At 42.9% G+C, this 17,647-nt stretch overlaps 1 protein-coding gene and 1 pseudogene across 48 annotated transcripts in view; both read left to right on the forward strand.

Moving 5' to 3' along the window:
- The window catches only part of rims2a (regulating synaptic membrane exocytosis 2a), a 111,178-nt gene that overhangs the window by 31,942 nt on the left and 61,589 nt on the right, over positions 1 to 17,647 (forward strand). For all 48 annotated transcript variants that reach the window (XM_028979711.1, XM_028979702.1, XM_028979703.1 and 45 more), the window contains one exon: positions 11,055 to 11,938. In XM_028979711.1, coding sequence (XP_028835544.1) covers positions 11,055 to 11,938 — 884 coding nt within the window. The remainder of the gene's footprint in view (positions 1 to 11,054; positions 11,939 to 17,647) is intronic.
- LOC114791373 (uncharacterized) lies at positions 17,007 to 17,103 on the forward strand (annotated as a pseudogene).

Raw genomic sequence — 17,647 nt, forward strand, 5'->3', positions numbered from 1 at the left:
ATTTTCATATCATGGGACCTTTAAGGTACTGAGGTGTTCCATTAAACATTATACTTTATACATTGTTTTTCTCACAATTATTAGAATTTGAACTTACGTGGTGATGTGGTAATCACAAGGTTGTCTGACTAATATTTGAATCACTTTGTTGGTGTTAAATTAGCTGGGTGGAATCTTAATGTCTTTTATATCAAACAAGACATTTCAGCAGGAGCGATGAAAAAATTTAAGCCAAATGAGCTTTTTTAAGCTTTTTGTTATTGGAGCTTAGGGTTAGGGGGTAGAATTATATTTAAACAGAGAAGATACATAGTCATAGTAATATGCATGTGCAATATGCTTGTGCATATGATGCACAATTATGACCATGGCCACAAAAATATGTATAAACAAATTGAGAGTTTGTTTTTCTAAAAGACACATTTTGAATCAATCTAACGTATTATAATTTTAACCTACGATTATTGTGTTACTAAGATGTCATTTTTTGCAGTGCATGCTTTTACTTATACCCTTTGTTGGCTTTGAACCTGAGACTTTGTGTGTCTACAATAAAACACAGATGGAATTTCTCATTGGAGACAGCTTAATACTCATTAAATAGTTGATTCTGTATGGAAGGGATATAGGCTGCAGAAATGGTTCACTACCAAGTGAAGATGACTGACTTAACTTCACAAGTAAGCAATACATGCGACAAACGTCTCAGAGGCAGTACAAAATCTTTTTTTTCTCCCCAAGAGCATATGCACGTGGGAGTGATAAATGTCAGTGCAAGCGGCATTTGATTGATCTTGCTGCTGACAGGTTTTATTTATGTGGCTCAGCATTCAACCTGAATGTACAGGGCACTAAAAATGCAGTTTGGGAGTGGCTGCTGGGAACTTCATCAATAAAAATTACTCTGCTTGCCTCTGAAGTTGAAAGCTAAGACTTGCTTTTCCCCCCTCCCTAACAGCAAAACAACTTTGACAGCATATGTCACAGATGAACCCTCAGACTTATGGGAGCTAGGTGTATCAATTTTGTATTTCAATCACAGGACGGTCATGGGTGTTTGGACAGCTGCCCCTGTTTTTTTGCATTTTGATGATGGAGAGGATTTTAATGTTGGATTCTGGGCTTCAGAAATGTCTGAGAGAGCACAAATAAAGCACAGATAAAGCCAGGGTCTATAACACAGCATGCTCTGAGATCAGATGAGGAGAAATAATTATAATTATGAGATGACATTTTGTATATTGAATCAATTTTTTTTTCTGAAGTTAACACATATTTGAAAGCTGATATTCATCCAATACTAATGATAATAAAAAACAATCTGGAAAAACCTGGAAGTGATTTACTCGTCTGTTCCTTATAGCACTTTGAATCAGATTTTGCTCCAGCAGATTTCCTGTCCCTGCATGTGTAACATACTACAGCAACATGGTAAAATGCCAGTGTGTTGTAGATTACGTCTACAATTACAAGTAATCGTTTTAAAAACAACGATCATTTTTCTATATTGTTGATTATATTAACTTCTATTAACTGGTTAAAGAGGCTGGAACATTGGAACATATAACAACATCCCTGGTCAAAACGGCCTTTTCTGATCATAATATTTTACCCACTTACCGGTATCCTTCATCACAATGTCTCTAATCCAAACCTGCTCCACAGATTATATCACAAGAGTCTAACACATCCACTCTAAACAGTTTCACTGCATTAAATACTTTACAAAATGGTACCATTCTATCTACACTTTTAACCTTCACTTAGAATACCCAGTGCTAACATCCTCACCCACACAGCCAAGCACAGCACACTTCATTTCTGTCATTTCCATGTAATGCACCTTCTAGACTCAATGAGCCCTTAAAAACATCTTCCTTTAACCCACATGAACACATTAACCCCTGTATTTTAACAACATTGTCATTTAAATCAGCCATTAAATCAGTCATTTAAATCACCCTGGCCTATTGCAGGAGGCATTAGGCCAGAGTGAAATGAAGTATTGAATGTAGGTTAATTTCATCAAATTATTTATATATAAGTTGTCATAACATTTTTTTAACATTTTTAACATTAATTATTGCCATTGATGTAACAATGGAAAACTGATGATAATTTTAAGAAAAACATGTCCGTGTTAGACAATTATGTTACTGTAGCTGTAAAAATGCTTCTAATTAAATTACATTTCAGATCATATCTGAATTTTACTTTTACATAAGTTTTACATTTTATTGTCTAAAGTGGTGGACCATTTTAGCTAGAAACATGAAATCCATGGACTTTGAATACATGACATAGGTGTGTGAATACATCAACAGGTTAACAGTACTCAAGCCATCACCCTACTGATCTGAGGTCGGTGAGGTCTCTGTTTCCACTTCAATAGAGACACCAGGCTGGCCTGCAAAGCCTCTCAAACCGCAGCGATGTCTTCGAAATCTGAGCCAGTGTCCTGTTTGCTCTCTCGTTTCCCTCCATCCTCTGTTTGTTTTCTGCTTTCATGCATTTCTGTTGCACTTCATTTGGCATGAGAGTCATGTACACAAGTGGTGCGGAGGAGGGTGGTGTTCTTCCAGACAGTCAGAGGCGTAGTGGAGCAGAAGGAAGACGTAACGCCATGGTAACACATGGCTTCCTGTCCAGGGGTCAGAAATTGGAAGCTGCTGCTCCTCTACTTCTATTCAGGATAAGTTGGCGCTCCGCTGGACCACCAGCTGTGACCATTTTACATGACCCAAAAACAAACTGCTTCACTTCCGCCCAGTTGCTTGGTTTTCTGTTGAGAAGTGACATGATTTTCACGTTCTAGAACGCTGTAGTTTCTAACACGTGCCAATAACAGCATGGTGGTGCTTAAACCGTGCAATAAGTCAGTTTGCTTCGTTACAACTTGTGGAAGCTGTGGGGAATTTCCTGTTCTCAAAACATCTACATCTAGTAGTTGTGACTTTTGCGTGCCACTCTTGCTGGGGATTGATCTCATTTGGACTGGGGAGTCATCTACGACTTCTTTGAACTCTGGTGTCTAGCAGGGAGCTAAGTGGGGCTGCTGTAAGTGGTATTGGAAGCTCAGTAAGCAGTGATCTGATTAGGGCCTTCAGAAAGATGCATAGCAGAGGCAACATGCCTCGTCAGATGAATGGACGCTCTCGCCTAGCACCTAATGGAGACTGCTTAGTCCTCCCACTCCTTGTAAGCTGTTTTACCCAATTAAGATTGGCCCCCTAACACGCGAGATGCCATCAAATGGCAAATGCATGACACAAGATACGTTAGTGTATAGCCGCATCGCCATCCCACAGGCAGTCCACGTCAATTTAAAATGGGGTTCTGTGGTTCCATCCTCATTTCATCTGTTGCCGGTACCTTTTTTCGACCACGCCATGCATGTCCACACTGTAATTATTGTCAACGCTCATGTTTGTCATGACTGATGGATGTTAAAAATAGACCTAATGGTCTTCTTGGACAGTGCGGAGTGCTGGCGGCTATCTGCAGTACTTACTGATGTGGAACTGTGGTCCACATTTTCAACCAACTGAACCACTGCAGCAGAAGATGCCTTAATATGCTTTCCTTGGTGACATAGTTGTTATGTCAAAGGACATATTCTTTGCCGCTTTCTCCATTGCACCTCTTTTTTTTATATAATGTTTTATATTCCATTGTACACATGGATCAGCATAATGTAATAGGTGAGTAAAGTGTATACAAGTTATAAAACATTATTTGTTTGTTTCCGTTACATAGAACAATTTTCCAACCCTGCAGGGATGGCTCCGTTGAGTGCGTCCATTTCAAAGAGCTCTTTCTTGCTGTGTGTTCCTGGATGAGCTTCCATGGCCACTGAGATCAGGCTGCTATAAAACAAACTGAGAAATGATTGAAATGAAAGGTTTAGAAGTGTAAACTTTGTGTCGCTTCAGTCATCTGGGTCACGTCGCATGGGTATGGGCCTTCATTGGTTAACGTGTGCAGGCCATGAGTGAGTTTTCTGTTCCTGGCGTCACAACTTGGCTCAGAAACGTAGCTTTGTTTGTTGTATCTGGCAAACAAAGGCCAGCTCCCGTTCAGCCTCGACAAGCCTCTGGTGCTCTTTACTATGTGTGGCTTGGACGTGTACCTGTGCATTCAAGCTTGTACGTTTGCTGTAGCATTGTGGCTGGAAAGTGCACGGGGAGAGGTGGGCACCAGTGAGCAGACGTAAGCAGGCCCCGGCCCCGGCCCCGGCCCCGGCCCCGGCCCCGGTGTGTTATTTTGGGGCTGCAAGTTTATTAAAGCATCCTCTGACTCACACTTGGCTTTTTTATTACCCTCCTCCTCGCAATCTAACACAGCAGACTGGCGTCCGCCTTTCCCTTTGATTTCAAACGCAATGCAAAATGCACAGTTAGCAGGCTCATACAGAAGTGTGTGTGCGTGAGTGTGTGTCACAAGGTTGCATTATTTTCCATTACAGGGAAATGTGCATGATTATGTAAATACAGTACACAGCCCTACTTAACACACGGAGAGGATTCATGGTTCACTTTAAGACAGTTTTTTGAGAATGCTAGCATGCTCGAATTAGCAGCTTGCTTCTTGGGCTTGTGGCTTTTTTTTTTTCTTTAAATCTTAACATCTTGTGTTGATTGCCTTTAATGACTCCTGAGGTTTCCTGCCCCACATGTCACCAATGGCGTCAGAGGCGTTAAGCAGTTGGAGTCAAGCTGAAGTCAATAAGCGCAATTACAAGCACCGCTCATGTACCGCAGTGTGCTTCATGTTAACGTATGCCACATTCAGGACCTTCCTGTGCTTCTTTTCCGGCATGCACCGCTATGGAACGTGAATCCAGAGAGTCTGAGACAATCTAAAGGTGATTAAGGTCCCTGCAGTGTGACTTTAGCCACTGATTTCTCAGAAATAACCTTCCTCTGTGTGGGAAGGAGAGCAGAGCGGTCCCCTGCTCTCCACTAATCTTAATACTGTATCCTGTAGGGGCATGGCCTACTTACATTACAACAGCACTTTCTGAGAGAAGGCCCAGTTGGCACCAGGGCAGCTGTGTGGAAGTTACAGGCATGCTATAAACACACACACACACACACACACACATACACACACGCGTGCGCGTCTGTGAGCCTTTGGTGTTGTTACGGATGTGCTACTGTGGTTCTCCTGTCTGTCTGCTGGAGAACGCCTTGCCCTGTATGGAGTTATGGATGCCGAACGCTGCCATCTGTGTTCCTCAAATTGCCTGGGTGTGTACGTCTGGTGGATGCATGGAAGGCTGATGCCGAACATTGAAATCCACAGAAGGTGCACGTACACTTCTGTTATTTTATTTACTTTAATGTAATTGGTTAAATTCTTATGCAATAATTTAAGTAATTTTTTCTTTGCTGCTGCGATGTGTTCTTGCTCAGTGTAGTCATCTCCCCCATCTCTCCATCCTGAGATGTTCAGCTCGCCCCGCCTATTGTCAAAGCTTACGTTACAGTCACTCAGGACCGCCTGGCACTTCTTTTTTTTTGTTACTTTTTGCACAGTGCTTTAGCCAGTCGGTCCAAAGAGCCATTTCGTGTCTTGATTCTATGTAGTTACTGCATTAATAAAAGGAAGTTGAAGAACGGGAATAATTTATGTCTGAGCTGCTGGTATCTGAGGGTTTTAAGGGGCTATTTTCTCCCAATCTCAAGCAGCCACTGGTTGGTGTGAAGTTTACTGATAATCTCGCTAGAATTTGAAACATACAAATATCCCCGCTTCTTTTGTATAGTTTGTCCAGCTTCAGGATCATTTTTAAGGACATGAGATTAGGTAAATCCCTAGGTCCTCAGTCCCATGGGCTGCGTCCACCAACCAGCAGGCTGCAGGGGACTGTAATCCCCAGCCAGAAGAGAAGGCTGCTCGACCTCCAGCCGGACACGTAACCTATGACGACTGCTGTTGGGCTGCGGGTTTTGGTGAAAACCAAGTTTCCAGGTCAGGACGAGTGGCTATTGACTGAGGAGGGACTCTCAGAAGAAATGCGGATGTCACAGGGTGAAGGTGCTCACATGTCTCCCATCCTGTTAAACCTTGGACTGAGTTTTGGAAATATGGCTCAAAAGAGGAACGGGCTGGATTTATAGGACAGTCACGGACACGCCGGAGGGATTTGAGTTGTGTGCAAGAGGAGCTCCAGACGTCCCAGATGTGTCACAGATAACACATAAGTGTCGGTGCACTACTGTTGCAAATGGGCATCCTGAACTCATTTTTTTTTGCATGCGCTACTTCTCAATGACTGTAGGTCCTCCATTCATCTAAAAGCTTGAGCCCTTAATTCGATTTGATCTTATTTCACTAAAGAACGCAGAAACTCCACTTTGTGTCATTACGAGGGCAAATGCACTTGAACAGACAAGCATTAGCAGTGCAGCAGAGGCATTTGTTTTCATTCGACTTTTTCCTGCGATCCTGCAGAGGTGGCACAATCCTCTGGAGAGGCCGTGCTTGCATTTTCACCTTGATTGCGTCCCCCCCCCCCTTCTTCCCCATTCCCATTTCACGTTTCCCCCTTTGCTCTTTACATTTCACGCTTGCGGAATGTGAGGGGTAAGGCGAGTCTGATCTGCAGCTCCCACCAACGTTCATTTGTCGGCGGTAGTTAATGTTCCTTTCACACGGGAACAGATGGGAGAGTTTTTTTAGGTGAACGATGCAGCCTTTAGTCTGATTAAAAAGATTGGACAGGAACTGTGCATTTGGACAGTAAAAGGTACGTGTTTTTTAATATAAAAATATATATTGCATGCATTGAGCTGTATTGGACAGATGTGCTGTCTCTCCCTGGCTGAACAGCAGCAGTGAAAACACGGTTTAATTTCCTCTGACGCAAGGATGGTTTAACTGTGCGTTCTCACTGCAAGCCGGGCCAGTGAGCAAGTGAAGCGTGCAGGCGTGAGTTCACATTGCCAGTGGAGCACCAGAAATTGCCGTCAAACTCGGTTTAATTCATTTAGATCAAATGTTCTGTAAAATGCACAAGTTTAAACAGAGCTTTGACGTAATCTGGCTTCTGATTTTGGGTAAAGACTTGGTCATTGAATGTAGTTTAAACTGAAAAGTGCTAAGCTGTGTGGCAACTCTGTAGCCTGAGCCTGTGGTAGGAGACGTCAGAGTCCTTTCTACAGAGTGACGCTAGCAGCATTAAAAGGATGTGCAGTGAGATGTGAACCTTTGAGTCCCCCTCCGTCCTTGTGTTTTGTGTGGAACTCGCATCAGCAGCAATAGAGAGAGAAAGAGAAATGTATGTTGGAAAGAAAAGATGCAGAGCGCAGCGAGGGAGAGTGACTTTGGGGGGAAGTGTGAGGAAGAGAGCATCCAGGGGCGGAAAGGGAGGACAATAAAGAATTGTGTAAGATGTGTATTTGAGTAGCGTTAACCACAGGGTTGTAAATCAGATTTGTGCTGTGTATCACAGATACGGCGCGCTAGTGCATGTCTGATAAACTCCATTTTTATGATCACTTTCATCAAACATTCATGATTTGTCGCTGCAGAGGCCTCTCCCTCTGGCTCCAGGAAACTGTCCATCACCCTCTATACAACCTCCTAACCATGGGCCCTTCTGCAAAGTCTGGTGGAGGAGAGAATCGGCCTTTTCTGTATTTCACCACAGACACAAGAATAATACAGCTGTACATTCATAGAGCAAGAACTGCAGCTAATCATCCTCCACATTGTACTCCTTTACAATGGTAGTTTATGCAAAAACATTTTTATTTTGCGTGCACAATAGAATACAATAGCGACAATATAGTGGCAATATGTATATTTTAGTGCATCTCAAAACAGTTAAATATTGTGAAAGAGGTAATTTGTTTAAAGACGAACTAAACAAAATATTTTCTGTAGTCATTACAGTAAAGTTGCATTTTTTTGTCTTTTATTGGTTGATATTCAGTAGCAACCAATATAATTTGTATGTACATTTGTGGCGCTTGGCAGACGCCCTTACCCAGAACGACTTACCATGTGCTTTCATGTTACCATCATCACTATTTAAATTTTATGAGATGCATTTGAATCTGTTTTCATGTCACGATATACTGCCCAACTTTATATCATAGCTTCATTAGTATTGCATGTCATGCTATCATATGTTCAACCTCAGCATGCCAGTTTGAAAGGTCAGTTATTTCAGTCCATAATTCTACATTTCTGTGAGATTTTGTTTTGCTACATCACCACTGACATCACCGCTACAAGCGCTGCCTGGGAGTAGGACTGTGGCACAGGATTCGGTGAGCTACATCGCTGTGCCTCATGAATGAAGCACTGCAGGGCTGCTCTGTTTTTGCGGGATGCCACTGTGGTGCTGAGTGCTGCACCAACTGAGCTTTGACCTGAATGCACAATGTGTGCCGCACACTCACTGATCTGAGACCAGTGCACCATTACATGGGAATTCCAGGAAATGTCATTTTGATTCTGCCTGCACTAAAAGGTCCTTGGCAAGTGGAGGACAGTGCCAACAAAGGTCATTTAGGAATATAAGCTGTAACTTTTAGCTAACATAATCACAAGAGCATCATGGCATCAGTACATTTGAGCAGAGTGTACTAAAGCCAGCACTGGAGAGGCAGAGCATCTTCAGTAGTGAGCTAGTGTTACCAAGACCTTTGTCTCCTGCTGTGAGTGATGGCGTAGCCCACTGTTCAGCCAGTAGCCGGTGGGTGTAGAAAACAGTGAAACACAGGATGTAATACGCTGCTACTACAAGCCTGTGGTAGGTCATGTGTAATAGAGAGATAGAGTTGGATTTTTGAATATAGCTGATCATAGCTGGATAGCTATCATCATAGTTGGATCTCTGGTTAAGTCAGTAGAGTAGCATTGGTTATGTAGAAGAATCAGAACAAATCTTCTTTCCTGTGTCCTTTCTGATTTGTGAAGGAAGGATCATCTTTAGCACACTCACCCACCCACACACACTTGCAAGCACAATCATTTCTTACTAGCTGAAAGTCATATAATTATTGTTACCAATAAATACGTTGCACAGACATACACTTCAACATTTTTAAAGACACAGCACCTTCAGATTTCTCAATGAAACCATGCTTGGGGTTCAGCTGCTGATCAATTATGCATCACTGCACATGCTGGCCCTGTGGAAATGATGGTGATGGACCGGGGTGATAGAGAGGCTGTTGAGGGAGGTTTCTCCTCCCTCCTTCTCTCTTCTCCTGCTATACTCTCTTCCATTAGCATACCTATGTTTGACTAACACCAGATCTATCTAGATTTGTGTATGTGTAGCTCTTTTTTATATATATATTAGTTATGACGAAATGAAGTGGCCATAATAGTGCCTCAGATTTAGATGTACATTGCACTGCATGCTGGGAGACATCAAGTCTTTTAACAGTGATCCATTAGGCACCATTGTAAGAGGCCTCCTGTGGTATAAGAAAGCTCTTCACCACAAAAGTCCCCAGTGTGGACATAATAAAGGGCCTGTAATGCTACTAGCATGTCTGCGATGGGGCTTTTATTGTAAGGGGCTTTTATCCAACCACACTCACTGCAGGCCCCTATTATCACAAAATCTGGGCCAATCCTGTGTGTGGTTGTATCTGTCATTATACACTGAGAGAACATGGAGAGAACCCAGACAAATCCCTACCTCCATCAACACTCCAATCAATCCACCCAATCGCAGTCAAGATGCTACCACAGACCCTGGAGCCAGCCAATCAGGGCCCCCTGTTTCATCACTAAGCACCAATCTCCATCCAATCAGTCCCCTTCATCTCGCAGCACTCCCTTGAATACAGTCAGACATTTTGATTAATGAACGTTTACAGAGGGCTGCCATGTGTAAAATGAAAGGGATGCTTCAGAAGGTTTTTTTGTCCCACAGTGATTCCTTTCACAGGGGAAGCCACAAACCTCTGATGAATAATTGAGCTCGGACAAAGGGAATGCATTAGCGGCAAACGACAGCACTCGCTAGCGCTGCTGCTAAGATGCTGTCGGTCCACATTTCCCCTGTCCACTGATCTGTGTCCAGTCTTCTGAGGGGAGTCTAATTCCTCCATTAGAAACTATTGAACATATACAGGGTATTTTACTGTGAAATGTGTATTTCTGCTCTTACTGTAGGTCCACACACATTTTTACAGATTGAGCACTGACTGTAGAATTGTCCATTCTGATGTTTTCTTGCATAATTCAGATGCCTGGTTATTGAAGGTAATGCCATGTACCCAGTAAGACTAAAAACATGGGGAGACTCGCATTGTCTCCTCTGAGAAAAAAATGAGCTCATTAATAACACACATTTTCCCAGCATGCTTACAACAGCACAATGAGACAGGTTAGCCACGGGCCCCCCCCCGGTAAAGCCTACTCGCCCCAGTGTTGGAGGAGCAGTGTCATTTATCATAGTGTGTGCTCACACATTCCTGCACACACACACACACTGTGGCACACATTTATTCTGGTACGTTTAGGCACGCCAACAGGAAGACAATACAAATAAAAATTGCTCTCAATGTGTGTTCGCCATGGCCCTGTAGTTAATCATGTGATTACGGTTTTGTTTTTCCGTCGTTCTGTGCATGCAGTGAAAATCTAATTGCTCTGAAATTGGTGTCTGCCTCCTTGTTTGGGGACAAATAACCAAATGAGCTTTTCCAGACATGTTTTATGCAAAACATTTATTGTGAAGTATTCAGAGAGATAACAATCCTGAGGTCTTCTGTAACATTCCGTGAGGGCTCTGTGTTTTTTTTATGGGAGCTATTATGATCTCCTCAGTACAATATATGATGACATATTGATGACTATATATTGAAAACAATCCAAATGATTTCTGTGATGTTTGTAAACCGTATAAACTGCCACTTCTCTGGTCAATGAATGCATTGGGTTTTGATATGTGTGTCAGGACAATTAATGTCATTATTACATTATTAACCTATATTTGTACCATGATGCTTTTGAAAATATCAGTATTTATATACATATATTTATAATATCATATATTACATGCCATTTTTCTGTTATGGTAGGAAAAGAAGCCCATCAGCATCCAGGGATCCAAACCAAAAGTACGACCAAAGGGAGGAGAGGGGCGATCGCTCCCATTATGCACCGGGAGAAGTCGGCGGCATGCCCAGATCGCCGTCCGACTATGGTGATGGGGAGCGGCGGCGGGGGGGAGGGGGATACGGGCGCTCGTATGAGGATGCAGAGACGGCGCGTGGAGCGTTCCGGGCGCGGCGCGGTGGCTGGCGATCACAAGAGGAATATCCACCAGAAGAGGAGCCTCCGCCTAGCGACTATGAACTCCAACGAAGGCGCCAGCAGGAGGAGTACCAGGCTCGTTACCGCAGTGACCCTAACCTGGCGCGCTATCCGGTGAAACCACAGCCCTATGAGGAGCAGATGCGCATTCACGCCGAAGTGTCCCGCGCCCGCCATGAACGCCGCCATAGCGACGTCTCGCTGGCCTACACAGAGCTGCTAGATGAGCCCATGAGGCCACCCCTCCACCATCCACACCACCCTCGATCATACTCACCCCAACATCCCCCCTCAAACCACAGTCCTCCGACGCCTCAACGCAGCCCTGTGCTCGGTGAGGGCCGGCAAGGTGGACCCATGGTAGGAGACCCCCTCCGCCGGCCGCCGCCGCAGCAGCAGCACCTAGACCCTGGCTCTGCCATGCGCAAGAGCAAGCGCGAGAAGATGGAGAGCATGTTGCGTAACGACTCACTCAGCTCGGACCAGTCCGAGTCGGTGCGGCCACCGCCGCCCAAGCCTCACAAGAGCAAAAGGGGTGGCAAGATGAGGCAAGTGTCCCTCAGCAGCTCTGAGGAGGAGCTGGCCACGACACCAGAGTACACCAGCTGTGAAGATGTGGAGATTGAGAGTGAGTCGGTCAGTGAGAAAGGTGAGCAAGTGGTTCCATGCACACGTTTACACACAGCCTTAAAAATATAAGTTCTTAAACTGTGTCCCTGGGCAACAGCGGTCGTTAATCTTCTAACTGGAGGTCCACGAATCCTGCAGTGTTTGTTTCCAGCTCTGATCAAGCACACCTGGTAGCACATCGAATCCAGGCCCTCGGACAGGTTCAGGTGTGCCGGGTTTGAGCTGGAGCTAAACTCTACAAGAAGCCATGCCGCCAGCAGGAGGGCCACTGACCTCCATCAAAGAAGCCCCCTTTGGGAGCTCATTAGAGTTAAACGGTTCTACAGAATACTTCAGAATGTTCCGCCGTGATTAAAACATATTTAACATACTTTGAATATAATTCCACCCTGTCAGTGCTAAAGCAAAAGGGGTTCGTTGACAGGGACTCTAGAACTACAAATGAAGCTGAAGACACTAAATATGGTGTCTTTGACAAGCAACTGCAACATTAAAACCATTGAGAAGTGAGTAAAATTAAATATTTTATGAAGTAGAAGTTCTTGGATAAAGGATATTCTGATAAGGGCCAAATTATGATTCTAGAGGATTGAGTCCGAACATCAACAAAACCAGGGGTCTCATTTATAACCATTGCATATGCACAAATGGGACCTAAAGGATGTGTACGCTTCATTTGTAACCATTGCATACGCATAAAATGGGACCTAAAAGATGCATACACCTCTTGCTACACATACGTAGCGATCTATAGAAAGAAACTTGAAAAACAAGAAGAGGGTGATCATGACTGGATCAGCAGGGACAAAAGTTATTTTATTGTGGTAAATCAAATCATGAATCTATGTGACACCCCCCCCTTTCGAAAGTTTAGCCATATACGCTATTTTGGATTTTTCTGTTCACCAAATGGCCCAAGCAGCGCATTTTGCTTTGTTTAGCGTCACTACTGATGTCAGTTCTTCTTTTTCTGCTTTCATATTGCTTGTGTAGTGCGAGCAGTCAGGTTGCATTGAACCGTGCAGTGTGCACACATAAATCGCAAGGCTCGTAGCCTGTGACTACCAAACAATTTTTTTTTGGCTTTCCGCCCATTCACTCCACATCTATTTCAGTTTCAGAAAGTGTTCTCTTCTTACTTTTCCCCTCGGTTGTCATGATGCACTTTTTTCAGGTTTACATTGGATTCTTAAATATTCAGGAGGTGATTTGCATTTACAGTATATAGTTAAATGGGGCGTGTAGAGGGTGGAATGTAGCGGGTGCGAAACAATCCCAGGTAGAGAGAGGTTTATAAAGCGTATATTGCGTGTTTGTGTTCATGCGCTTGTATGAGTTTATAAATGAGACCCCATGTATTGTGTCAGGATTAAAAAATAGTTCCTTAAAAAAGAAAAATCTGAATCTTAAAGGAATTATTCAAACAATTTCAAATGAAAATTAAGTTGGAGAGTATAGGAATTTTCCTATGACCATGCTGTTCATCAGGCACTTGATGCAAGTTGATGCATCAAGCCAGCCTGCAAACAGGGTTCTTTAATTCTTAGTGAGATAAAACTTTTGTGGGGTGTTCTTAAATATATCTAATTAATGGAGGCCCAAGCTCAGAACTTAAATGATCTGCTGCCAATATTTCAGTTAAGATGTCACAGGGCACCTTCAGAGGTCTTGTGATGTCTATGCTTCTGTTGTTCAGAACAATTTTGGAGGCAGGTTTTAATGTTCATGCGGATTCAAAAAAAGAAAAAACACGCAAATTCCAACACATTCAAAAGCTTTTGACTCAAAATTCATTCTGTTTATCAGTCCCACCACACGAAAACACAAATGTTCTGAAAAGAGCTGTGTATTCCTATTTTCTGTGAATACACTGTACAGCTGTCATAGACACTTTTTGCCTCACATGCTATTTATAGGCAAGTCTGTACAGATTGCACTGAGCTGCTAGGTGTTGATCTCAATTTGTTGTTGCATATTTATGCCTTGATAATGCGAGATTCGAATTTGCTTCCACCATATGTGCTGTATTAAGATGCCTTTATTGAGGGGTTGCTTTTCTGCATGGACACAGAATAGTTATTTTGGTGCAATCAGACATGCCATGCTTGTATTATAATGTGATTATTAAATGTGCAGATATTGATGTAGATTATGTTTACTTTTAGATGTATAGTAATCATTACATGTACAACTATTTGAAATTCCAATTTCTACCTGTGTTGCAATTCTATTGGATGCATACTGTATTCATGTGATGTTTATTTTCAAACTAACACAATGGTTCTTTACAGCTGATGGTGTTGCGTGTGAGTGTGTGTGTGTATATGGATTTGTTATTCATTACTGTGCCTCTGTGTGGGGAAGTGAATACATTTCTCTGTGGTCTTAAAATTGTTTAACAATTGTGTGTCTTGTCCTATGTGTGTGTGTGTGTGTGTGTGTGTGTGTGTGCGTGCATTAAAGGCCTCAGACTGAACGCATCCAGTGTGGCGCTGCCCTCCAGGGATGCGTGCCTGAATAGCGCCTTGCGCTGTGTCTAGTAGAGTGGCCAGTAGAGCGGCCAGTAGAGCGGCCAGTAGAGCGGCCAGCAATGTGACGCACCTCGAGTCTCTGCAAACTCAATGTTCAAAGTTGAATGTATTTGTGACCTCTAACAGCTGTAACAAACAAATAGACAATAGACAAACAATAGGAGCAAAGCATCGCTGAAACCAAGATGGAGGAGAGCTTGATCATAGCAGTCATTTTAAACTGATCACAGCGATTTGATTCTACCGTAGCCACGACAGAAAGGCGTTATGTTGGAGAAACGTGTCAGGTGGTTTTTGCCAGTGAGCGCTGCTTGTTGTTGGCAGTGTAGAAATAGCATGTGATACCTATAGACCTACTTTACTAACTGAAATAATGAGGTATAGTGCTCATTAATGACTTAAACAACGCCTACGTTTTAAACCCACAGCACAGAGCATTTGGTTAAAAAACAGTTTTTTTTCTTGCTTTAATTTAGATGTGTTTGTGTGTACATGCGCGTATTGCAAGCCTGCAGTTGTCAGTTTTGTGTTGCTCTGCTTTAATGGGCACTATCACATATAGAGGGAATTAGCACACTTTAATGAACTGAACTAAAGTAATTAACACTTTGAAGGTAATTACAGGGTTCCCCCTGTGGACTTGAGCAGTACCCTTGACTACCATCACATCACAGACCCAGGGTCAGGTTAGCGATATTTCCTCCTGCAATCGGATTATCTTGGTGCAGTTCAGGTTTGTTAAGTTAAGTGCTGAAGGGCTTCAGATGTATTTATGCTTTTTTTCATGATGCATACTCTGTTACATGTAAAATAGTTTCGACAAGCATAATCTATTGTTTTTCATGGCTTACTTGAACTGTCTGAATTAGGTCATTTGTGTCAGTGCTCTGCTCTAAGCAAAGTTCAAAGTGAAGTGATTGTCACATATGATACACAGCAGCACAGCACACGGTGCACACAGTGAAATTTGTCCTCTGCATTTAACCCATCACCCTGAGTGAGCAGTGGGCAGCCATGACAGGCGCCCGGGGAGCAGTGTGTGGGGACGGTGCTTTGCTCAGTGGCACCTCAGTGGCACCTTGGCGGATCGGGATTCGAACAGGGCCGCTTCCTTAACTGCAAGCATGGGCCTTGTTCACTACTGTTAGGGCAAATGTGTCCACAGGATTTTTCTAAATATATGTATAAAACAAGAAATTAACATAATGTTTATTGATGTTTGCGTGTGCCATGTATTGACAATTAAGAAGTAGAATTTTTGAGAGCTGTCAGTGATCCGGCTCATCCCATGTTAAACTGTATAACAACATTACACATCATCGTGTTCTGGTGACAGAAATAATTACACATCAACAAAAAAGTCACTTTCCCTTCAACATACAGACAACCAGCAAGTGGCGCTTTCTTTTTTTTTTATCTATTTAAGTAAATCCTGAGAATGTCTGACCTTACACTAGCAAACAAGATGCTTCGGAAACATTGCCCTGTGTACTTTTTTAAACAGGAAAGTTAGATTTTGGGCAGGTATTAAACAGTTTTTTTGCAAATGCTAAAATTGAGATTGCTGCCAGAGCACAGGTGACGTTCAGACAGACAGACTGACAAGAAAAGCCGAGATGAGGACACGCAGGAGGAGAGGAAAGAGACAATTGTGCTTTCTTATGTAACTGTCCCTCGCACAGAGAACATAGCTTTCAATTATTGATGCCAAGGCTTTCCAGGTTTAGCAGCACAACTTCTCCCTCCCCGAAGGTCATGCGTTAAGTATATAGAAGAATGTGTTTTTATTAAGATGCTTTGACCCCAACTGTAAGAGTGCTGAAGCCTGGGCATCAGTATCCTAACAGCCTGCATGCTATTCACAGGGTGTCAAAAGAACAGATTCCGATTCTCTCAGGGTCATAAGCATTTTGTATTTAACAGTATAGTCATTTCACCAAGCATGGGCCCTGCAGATTACACCATTTCCATCTCTCGATGCGGACAGAGTTTTCCCGCCCCAGGTGGTGTTAGCAACGGCCCCTCATCTGTAAACATGGTGTGCTGTTTTAGTGCCATCCCCCCTCTTTATCGATCTGTATATGTTCAGTCAATGGGAATGAGAGAAGAAGAAAAACGCTCTTTAAAGCAGAGGGTTGAAGAGCAGTCAGCAGGGGAGGGGGCAGGATGCTCATTACATAGTTTACATCTCCACCCCCCACTCTGGAGTGGCACTCAGTACAGGCTGCACCCACAGCAGAACTGTGGATATGCAAGGTTGCATCATCAGTCTGAATATGATTCAGTATTTGGTCTGGTATTTTTCCTACGAATGTTATATATACACACACACACACACACACACACACACACACACACACACACACACTACCAGTCAAAAGTTTGGACACACCTAATCATTTATGGGTCTTGCATTTTTTACTTTAAAGAACAAAAGTGAAGAGACATAACTTACACTCTTTTCGCACTCTTGGCTACTTTCAACCACCTTAAGTTAGACAATGGGGGTGGTTTCCAACAGTGCTGAAGGTTTATTATACTGAACACTTTCCGAGAATCGCTTCTCTGCCTTTTGGCTGAGATCAAAGTTAGGATCTGTTCTTATCAGTTTAATATCTGATATTAAACTGATAAAGCACTGTCCCCACACACTGCTCCCCGGGCGCCTGTCATGGCTGACCACTGCTCACCAAGGGTGATGGTTAAAAGCAGAGGACACATTTCATTGTGTCACCGTTTGCTGTGTTTCACAATGACAATCACTTTCACTTCACTTTCTTATCTCATGAAGGGGCTTTTGATGATGACAATAGTGAACAAAGCAGACATGAAGGTGAAACGATTGTGTGTAACTGTGTGTGTATGTATATATCACACATGATTAATATGGCAGATATTGTATCAAACATTAATTTCATTATATAGATTATACTGCCATTATTCCAGACACACAAGTTGTTACTATAAATGCACAGTTCCGCTCTTCATTTCAGATATATGTAAATCCACAAACATGCCATACCAACAACCAAACTGACATTAATCACAGCAAATTTTCCCATGAATTAGTCCGTTTTAGCCCAAATACTAAAAACGTTTCTCAGACAAGTAGGTTGGCAACACGTACAGCAATAACCACAGCCTTTGATTATTGTTTATATTAATCAAGTGGTTAATATGAATGTTATTGGTAATAT

Source organism: Denticeps clupeoides, chromosome 5 (assembly GCF_900700375.1).
Source record: "Denticeps clupeoides chromosome 5, fDenClu1.1, whole genome shotgun sequence".
Classification (NCBI taxonomy): Eukaryota; Metazoa; Chordata; class Actinopteri; order Clupeiformes; family Denticipitidae; genus Denticeps; species Denticeps clupeoides.